The sequence below is a fragment of the Opisthocomus hoazin genome, chromosome 26 (assembly GCF_030867145.1).
Source record: "Opisthocomus hoazin isolate bOpiHoa1 chromosome 26, bOpiHoa1.hap1, whole genome shotgun sequence".
NCBI lineage: Eukaryota > Metazoa > Chordata > Aves > Opisthocomiformes > Opisthocomidae > Opisthocomus > Opisthocomus hoazin.
In genome coordinates, this window is record NC_134439.1 from 6693259 (window position 1) to 6702582 (window position 9324).

Below are 9324 nucleotides of genomic sequence, written 5' to 3' on the forward strand. Positions count from 1 at the left end.
GGGTCCCCTTTGGGAAGGGCGAAGCCACCCAAGCGATGGCACCTTTGGGTGTGTGGGGTTGAGGGGGGCAGGGGGGGGGTCTCTCGGGGTGCAGGGGGGGTTCCCCCATCCCCGTGGCCGAGGTTTGTCCTGCCAATGTCACCCCCAGCGCGGTTTTCTCCCGGGAGGGCGGCGAAGCCAGCGCCAGCGCCCCAATCCATCCCATTTTCATTCCCACTTTGAAGGCGGTGGGGGGGTGCCGGGGGGTCCCGGCCAACCCAGCCCGACCCTCGAACTCCTTCTCCAAACCACGAAGGGGGAGGGGGCCAAAAAAACCCCCTGGGTACTTCTCCCCCCTCTTCTCTCCCCCCTTCCAAGTCATCGCTGGAAAATTAAACCGGATCCCAAGTTTTTCCTTTCCAAAGCGCTGGAGAGGCGCTGCCTTAACCCCTTCGCTCCCGCGCCTCCCCGCGCTGGGGACCGGGAATTTTTACGGGGGTTTGGGGATCGTCCCGGGGCTTTGCTGGGGAAAGGGGGACGGCCCAATCCCCCCCCCCAAGCCCCCGGAGGATCCCAAACTCCCCCGAATGCCGGAGACGAGGAGCGCCGGGCTTTCGGGGAGCCCGTGGGGTCAGCGCACCCCCGGCCCGGGTCTCCTTCTCCATTTTGGGAAGAGATTTTTTTTTTTACATTTCAATTAAATCCAGCTGATTAAACCCCTCCTTCCCCTCGCCGAGCCCCCCGCCAGCCCCCCGCCAGCCCAACCTCCCCACACCCCATCTCCAGCAGCGCCCGAACCCCACGAAGCCGAACCGGAGCCGGGACCCGCTTCTCTCCGAGACTCGGGATCGGGGCCCGTGCACAGCCCAAACCCCCTAATCCTATAGAAAATGTGAGCTATTTCCTCCGGGGGGGCACAGGAGAGCCCCCCCCCCGGCCGCAAACCAAAAAACCCTCTTTTTTTTGGGGTTAAATAAATATTTTTTCCCCTGCAAAGTGCTTTGTTCCAGCTGGAGGAGATGCTGCGATGGAAGCGGGGAGCGCGGCAGCACCCATGGGGTTCCCCCCGATTTAATTCTTGATTATTTTTTTTTAGGGGGGGAAAGCCCTCAGGAATAAGTCAGCGTTTTGGTTTACTCGTTCGTCTTCGCAACGGACTGTTTAAAAAGTCATTTGGGAGGAAAGTCTGCGGCGAAGCAGGGGGAGGCGCGGGCAGGGAGGTGCGGGCAGGGGCCAGGCAGGGACCCCCGCCCCGGGGGGCCGGGGGGGGCCGGGGACAGCCCCGTCACCGCAGCTTCTGGGAGCGAGAGAAGGGGGAGTGAATTAAAAAAACAAAAAAAATATCAACTTTCTTGGGGAGTTTCCAGAAAGAGAGGGGGAAAAAATAGGATTTTTCTTGGGTTTTTTCCTGTTTCCCCCCTTTTTCCAGCCCCTCGGCAGCTCCGCGGGGAGGGGGCAGCCGAGGAAGGGAATCCTCGAACCCTCTCGCTGGCTCGGAGGGTTTTTTCCTCTTTTTCTCCCTCTTTTTTTCTCCTTTCCCCCCCTCCTTTTCCTCCTTTTTTTCCTGCCTTTTTCTCCTTTTCCTTCCTCCTTTTCTCTCCGCTTTTCCTCCTCTCCTTCTCCTCCCTTCTTCTCTCCTCCTCCTCCTCTCCTTTTTCTACTTTTCTCCTCCCTTTTCTTTTTCTGTCGCTTCTCTCCCTTTTTTCCCTCCCTTCTCCCCCTTTTCTCCTCCCTTCTCTCCCCTGTTCTCCTTTTCCCCCCTCATTTTTGTCCTTTCCCTCCCTTTTCTCTTTCCCCCCCCTTCCTTTTTGCCCTTTTTTCTTCCTCCCTTTTGCCCTTTTTCTCCTCTTTTTCGTGTTTTAAATATAAATATATAATTAAATTTACAAATGCTATTTACAGGTTTAATTACAAAAAAAAAAATCAAAGAAAAAGAGAGACACCCCTTAGACGTTAATAAATCTAAAAATAAAAAATATATAATAAATCCCCCCCTCAAAAAACAAATTCCAGCCGAAGGGCGGCGGCGGCGGCCGGGCTCGGGGGGGTCACACCGTCGTCTCGCCCTGCTTGCTGTTGGTGAGCCGCGTGTAGAACTTCCTCCACGAGTGCAGGGTTTTACCCGACCATATCCAAAAGCCGGAGGTGATGCCCACGATGAGAGTCATGAGATACTTGATCATGTAGACGGTGAAATCGGGGGTCATGCGGGGGGTGAAGTGGAGCGGGCAGGGGATGGCCAAGCTCTTGCAGTTCTGGCTGATCCAGCTGCGCTCCCAGTGCTCGCGGAAAGCCTGCTCGTAGAAATAGCAAGCGATGACGATGGTGGCCGGGACGGTGTAGAGGACGCTGAAGACCCCGATGCGAACCATCAGCCGCTCCAGCTTCTCCGTTTTGGTCCCTCCGTGTTTCATGATGGTGCGGATGCGGAAGAGGGAGACGAAGCCGGCCAGAAGGAAGGAGGTACCGATGAAGAGGTAGACGAAGAGTGGGGCCAACACGAAGCCCCGGGAGAGGGTCGATGTTGTTGAGGCCCACAAAGCAGACGCCGCTCAGCAGGTCCCCGTCGATCTGCCCCATGGCCAGGATAGTGATGGTCTTGACGGCCGGCACGGCCCAGGCGGCCAGGTGGAAGTACTGGGAGTTGGCCTCGATGGCCTCGTGGCCCCACTTCATGCCGGCGGCCAAGAACCAGGTGAGGGAGAGGATGACCCACCAGATCGAGCTGGCCATGCTGAAGAAGTAGAGCATCATGAAGAGGATGGTGCAACCTTCCTTCTTGGTGCCCTGCACCACCGTGCGGTAGCCGTCCTCCTGGAAACGCTCGTTGCAGACCACCCTCTCCTCCAGCACGAAGCCGGCGATGTAGGCCACCGACACCATGGTGTAGCAGCCTGAGAGGAAGATGATGGGTCGCTCGGGGTAGCGGAAACGCTGCATGTCCACCAGGTAGGTGGTGACGGTGAAGAAGGTGGAGGCGCAACACAAGACGGACCAGATGAGGATCCAGATACGGGCAAAACGGATCTCATCCTCGTTGAAGAACATGTGGCCGTCGGGCCGGGTGGGCTCGCAGGGCGCCGCGCAGTCCTTCTCGCCCAAGAACTTGTAGTTGAGGTAGCTGGGCACCTTCAGCGCCCGTGGGCAGTGGAAGGGGTGGTCGAGGGTGGCGTACCGAGGGGGTCCCGGGGTGCCTTGGCCGGCCAACGGCGTGGCGCTGGTCAGCAAGGCCGGTGAACCGCCGTCCTCCGAATGGTTCTGCCCCACGCAGATCTGCTCCGCGCCGTGCCGGGGGAAATTCTCGCACCGCAATCGCTCCGGCCATTGGAAACCGAATTTATTCATCAGGGCTTCGCAGCCCTGGCGCGCCCGCTCGCAGATGGAGCGGCACGGCGGGATGGCCTGCTCCAGCACCGTGCAGACCGGCGCGTACATGGAGCAGAGGAAGAACTTGAGCTCCAACGAGCACTGGACCTTCACCAAGGGGTAGAACTGGTGGACCTCCAAGCCCGCGTCCTCCTGGTTGGTGTGGCCCAGCAGGTTGGGCATGATGGTCTGGTTGTAGGCGATGTCGGTGCAGAGCGGGATGGAGATGGGCTGGCAGAAGCCGTGGTCGGGGATGGAGATGCCCTTCTCGCCGTGCAGCTGGCTCCGGCACGGCGTCGGCACGCTCAGCCCCACCAGCAGCCAGGCCAGGGCGGGCAGCGTGCGGCGGGGACCCATGGTGCCCCGGATTTACCGTGCCCGCTGCCCAGCCGGCCGCTCCTCCGGCCGGATCCGCCGTGCCCGGGGCTGCCCGCCTGGCTCCCGGTGACTCGATCCCCTCTCCCCGCCCGGCTCCCGGTGCCCGGACCGGCTCGGCTCCCGCCCGGACGGCTCCCGGTGACTCGATCCGCTCTCCCCGCCCGGCTCCCGGTGACTCGATCCGCTCTCCCGGTGCCCGGACGGGCTCGGCTCCCGCCCGGACGGCTCCCGGTGCCCGGCGGGACGGCTCCCGCTGCTCGCACGCGTCGCTCCCGCTGCTGGGATCGGAGGGTCCCGGTGTTCCCGCTGCTCCCGCTGCCCCGACCCGGCGCTCCGCGGAGCAGCTCCCGGTGCCGGAGCCCTGGGCGGGCGGTGGCGGGGCGCGGTGGGGGGGGGGGATGCGGGGTGGGGTGGGGTGCTGGGGGGTGCAGAGGGGGGTACAGGGGGGGGTGCCGGGGGAGCGGAGCGGCCGTACCGGACGCTCCCGCCGCCTTTGTGCGGGGCAGAGCCGCGTCCCCGTCGGGCGGAGCGGGCCCCCCCCGCCCGCGCCCCGCCCCCGCAGGGCCACGCCCCCCCTCCCCGCCAATCACATTCAAACGGCGCGGCCGCCCCGCCCCTCCCGGGACACGCCCCGCCCCGCGTCCCGTCCCTTCCCGCCCCCCCGGGGGTCACCGGCCCCCCCCACCCCCCCGCGTAAACTTTTTCCGCGCCGTGAAAACTCCCCCCGCGCGTGGGGTCGGGACGGGGCCACGGCGAGAAGTCCCCGTCCCCCCCCTCCCCCCGGCACCTCCCGTGTCCCCTGGCCCCCCCGTGTCCCTCCCCCCCCCCGTGGGGCTGCTCCCCCTCCACCCGCCCCAGCCTGGGACACCCCCCTCCAGGTCCCCCGCTGTCCCCAGGTCCCCTTGAGCCCCCCCCCTTTGCTCCCCGGCCTGTCCCGGCCCCCCCCCGGGAGCAGGGGTGGCTCAGCCCGGGCACCCCTCGTCCCCCGGGTGGTGCCACCGCCCCTTGGGGGGGGTCCAGTGACCCCCCGGGATGCTCCCCCCACTGCCCCACAAGGCCACCGCGCGGCCGGGGGTGTCCCCACATCAGCTGGGGGTGGGGGGGGGGACACACACATCCCGCGTCCTGCCCCCCACCGTGGGCCCACATCTCCCACCCCGACCGGGGCGACGGGCACCGCCGTCCCCCAAAACCAGGGCAGCGGGGGGGAGCTGGGGGGCCGGGACACGCTGGGGGGGGACCAGGACACGTTGGGGGGGATGGAGACAAGTTGGGGGGGGACCGGGATACGATGGGGGGGGACCAGGACACATTGGGGGGGGACCGGGACACGTTGGGGGGGGACCGGGACACGTTGGGAGGGGACTGGGACACGTTGGGGCGAACCAGGACACATTGGGGGGACCAGGACACAGCGAGGGGGACTGGGACACACTGGGGGGATCTGGGACATGCCGGGGGGGGGGACTGGGACACACTGGAGACCCTCGTTGGGGACAGAAACCGCGGGCAATCACCCCAAATGTCGGGTGGGGGGGGGGGCTGCCCTTCCCGAAGCAGCATCCCGAGGTGGGGCAGAGCGGGGGGCCCGGCGGGCAGCCCACCGCCCCCGGCCCGCTCCTCGCTGGGGGGGTGGGGGGGCGAGGGGCTTTCTGCCGGCTGCCTCCCCCCCCCCCCGCCGCCCTCCCTTTCTCTCCCTTTCCTGTAACTTCAGCTTTTGTTGTGAGCGGGAGAAGCCCGGGCTGCCGTGAAAAGAGGGCCCCAGCGCCTTTCAGAGCGTAATTGAAACCATTGCGCGGCTCCCGGCCGAGGGGGAAGGGCGGGGGGGGCTCCAGATATCAAAGCTGCGGGTGGAGGGGTGGGGGGGGGGTGGGGGGGGGCACACGATGCTCCCGGGGTCCCCCTCCCCGTCGGCTTTCCCGGCCCGGACGTGGCGGTTGGCGGGATGCTGGGGGCTCCCCGCTTTTCCAAAGGGGTCGGGGGTGGAAGGGAGGGATCCCCACGGCTCCGGACGAGGCCGTGGTCCGGCGGACTGGGGTGGGGTGGGTGCCAGGGGCCGGACGCCCACCCGTCCCCCGGCTGGGGCACCCAGAGGTGCTGCCTTTGGGGAGCGCGGCGAGCCCACGGCCGCCATGTGCCGAGGAGGGCGGCTCGGCGCGGCCGGGGGCTGGCGGCCGCCCAGCGGGTCCCCGGCCGGGATGGCTGCCGGCGCCGGGCTGGCAGGGCGCCGGGCTGCGGGGGCCGAGGCCAGGCTGGATCCCGGCCCCTTCCCGGCTCCCCGTCCGCGGGCACGACGCGGGGTGGCTGCCCCGGCCCCGGCTCCCCTCGGCCCCACGGGTGTGGGGTCTGGGTTGTGTGACACCCCCCCCCCCAGCGTCCCCCGCCTCGGTGGCCTTTGCCCCAGCCCCAGCAGGCAGGGACAGGGATGGGGACGGAGGGGGTGGGGGGGGTCTGCCCAGACACGTGGACCTTGGCTTCCGAAAACCTTCGATTTGGGCTTCTCTGGGGGGGGGAGGAAGCTGCTTCCAGAGGGGGTGGGGCTGTCCCCACACTCTCTGTCGTTCTGGGTGCTGGTGGCTCTGCATAGGGGGTCCCCAGGACCTCTGGGCGCTGGGGACACATGGGGACGTGGTTGCACCCCGAGTGGGTGCTGAGCCTTCCCGGGGAGGCAGAAACGTGGAGCAGCCCGGCCAGCCGTCCCTGGGAGGGAGCCCTGGGTGGGCTGGGGGTGTCGGGACACCCCTGGGAGGCAGCCGGTGGGGTCCCGCCTGCTCAGGGGCGTCCCCTCGCAGGGACATGCGGGGTGCCTGGGGATTCCCTTCGTCCCCATCGCTGGGCTCCCAGCCTGGTCCCCAGCTGCTGCCAGGGGTGTGCTGGGTGGGAGAGGGCCCTGCCCACTCCGCAGAAGCTTTCCTGCGGGGGTCTGGGGTGGGGTCCTGGGCTGAGGGGACCCTGTGAGGACAGGGACGCATCCTGGCACCCAGTGGGAGGGGGTGGGTGCTGCCAGCAGGCCAGGCTGGGCATTACTGGGAGTACGAGGCCAAGCCCAGCGCCCCCAGGGCTCCCCCTTGCAGCCCCCCAGGAGCTGCTCGGGGTGGGGGGGAGTCCCGATCCCCTACTGCTCCAGTCTCACTTCATCCCAGTACAGCACTGGGGGCTGCTGGTGGGCAGCTGGTGCTGCCAGTCCCCTGCCCCCAGCACCCCGGGGTCCCCAGGTTGCGGCCCACGGGTGCCACCGCCTGCCGAGGGGCTGCCGGCTCCGGTGTCCCTGCAGAGCAGGGCACGGTCCCTGTGCAGCCCCCTCCCCAGGGCTCCCCCAGTGCCCTGGTGTTTGTGGGGTCCTCCCCGCACCCAGGAGCGCCAGGGGTGGGGGACGCAGCTGGAAACCCCCCAGGTCCTGCCCTTGGACCCCTGGCAGCACCCCGAGCAGTGCCCAACACCCCCAGCCCAGCCACGGGCAGCTCTGGCCCCCCTCCGAGCCCCCTCCCTGGGGACAGGAGCCCTGGTGCCCACCCGCGGGTGACACAGGGCCGGCACTGTCCCGGCACACTGCCCTGCTCTTGGGCTGGTGGTCAGCACCGCCTGGGTGGGCAGTATTTTTTTGGGGGGTGGGGGGGTCTCTGGCAGCACCAGCTCCCACCACCCCCGTCCCTCGGGGCCGGGCACAGAGGAGGGCGAAGCAGGAATCAGGGGATGGAGCGGCTGCACCAGGCGATGCCAGGCAGGACGGGGACCCCCGGGGGTCCCCCAGGAGCTCAGAGGAAGGGCCCCCCCGGCCCCTGCCCTCGGCTTTGTTTCACACTTAAGAGCCTCTAATTAAAACCAGCCACAAAAGGCCTGGCTGGCGGCAGGCTCAAGGTGCCAGCGGAGGACGGGGGTCCGTCACCAAGGGAACAAGGAGGGATGCGGGGCCCCCGGCACGGGCACCGTGGGGCCCCCCCGCACGTGAGTGGGCACACGTGCACACACACACATACACACGCGTGTGCACAGGGGGAGCGAGCACGGGGACGTGGGAGCGGGGCTGAGGGGTCGGGGGGGGCTGGGGGTGACAGCGTTGGGGGGTGCCTGTGCAAAAGGTGTGCGTGTGTGCACGCCTGTGCCCAGCTTTGTTGCACGCACGTTATCCTGTGGGTTAGAGTGGGCAGAAACCAGTGCCTGCTGTTCTCAGGCCTGGTTTGTACTGGTCTAAACTGGTCTAATGGTCTGCTATGGCTCCACGGGGAGGAGGGGTCTGTGAGCAGCACTGGCCAGGGGGGCTGGGAGTGAGCCGAGCCCCGGGGTACCCTGGGGTGAGCCGTGGGGTGAGCCGAGCCCTGGGGTACCCTGGGGTGAGCCAAGCCCCGGGGTACCCTGGGGTGAGCTGAGCCCCGAGGTACCCTGGGGTGAGCCGTGGGGTGAGCCGAACCCCGGGGTACCCTGGGGTGAGCTGAGCCCTGGGGTACCCTGGGGTGAGCCATGGGGTGAGCCGAACCCCGGGGTACCCTGGGGTGAGCCGTGGGGTGCCCCCGCAGGCACCGGGCACAGCATGGCAGCTGAACCCCGGCACCCGGAGGGTCCCTGGGACGGGCCCGGGGCGTTGCTGGGTGACCCCGAGAGTGGCTGCATGCGCTGGGGGGGACACAAGCCCCCCACCGAGGCGCGAGTCCGACTGCGCGGCCCCCCCAGCGGTGGTCCCCCCGCCGTCTCCCAGGCCTCGTCCCCGTGCGGGCGGGGGCCGAGCCGCAGCGGGGTGGGTGCGAGGCCGGGGCGGCGTGCGGGGGGAAGCTGCCTCAGGCCCATCTTGACCTTGCTGGCAGGGGAGGGATCCCCTCGCATGTCCGACACATCTCCCGCCAGCGCCCGGCATTGAGAGCGCGGCCAGCTCGCGCGCGGAGCAGCCGGCATGAAAAGGCAGCTTAGGCATCTCCCGCTGCGAGAGATGGATGAGGGGCTGCGGGGAGGGCCGGGGGGCAGCGAGAGGCCCGGCCGCCGCGGCGCGTCGCGGGCCGCGTGCCGCCGGGCGAGAGCGGGCATGGCCGGACACGGCGCGTCCCGGTGGGAGAAGGGGCAGCGGGCCAGGCCCGGCGGGGCGCGATGCCGGGGGGCTCCCCGAAACGGAGCGTGGGAAGCGGGAGGGAGCGTCCCGGCTCGGAGGGGGCCGGGGCACCCAGGCTGGCAGCCTCGCTCCCCCGCAGGGCCTGGCCCCCCCGCGAGTCCCCAAGGCCCCCGCCGCGGGGTCCCGCAGCTGTCGCGGTCAGGAGGACGCGGTATTTTTAGAGCCACCCGGTGACGATTTTCGGTGCGAGGAGGGGGGGTGGTGGGAGGCTCCGCGACCCCACCAGCCCCCAGCGCTGGCAATGGGTCCCCATGGGGCATGGGGGGCTACCGGCCACCTCCGCTCTGCCCCAGGGCCCCGAGCTGGGTGGGGGTCTGTGTTCCCAAGGCCAGACCCCTGGGTCCCCCCCCTGGGGCTGACTGGGTGGTGGGGGTGCCCCCCGCACGGCTGGCAGAGGCATGGGGTGCTCCCCCGGCTGTCCCTCCCCGTCCTGCGAGCAGCTGTGCCCCAGCCGATGGCGGGGGACCCTGCCAGCGCCGGACATGTGACAGGAGGTGACAGAG

General features: G+C 68.3%; 1 protein-coding gene across 1 annotated transcript; it reads right to left on the bottom strand.

The window, feature by feature from the left end:
• Positions 1-1875: 1875 nt before the first annotated feature.
• Positions 1876-4113, bottom strand: FZD2 (frizzled class receptor 2). The gene is given in 2 exon segments (XM_009939107.2): positions 1876-2489; positions 2491-4113. Coding segments are annotated over 2 exon segments (1674 nt in total). The 5' UTR covers positions 3703-4113; the 3' UTR covers positions 1876-2027.
• Between the last annotated feature and the right edge of the window lie 5211 nt (positions 4114-9324).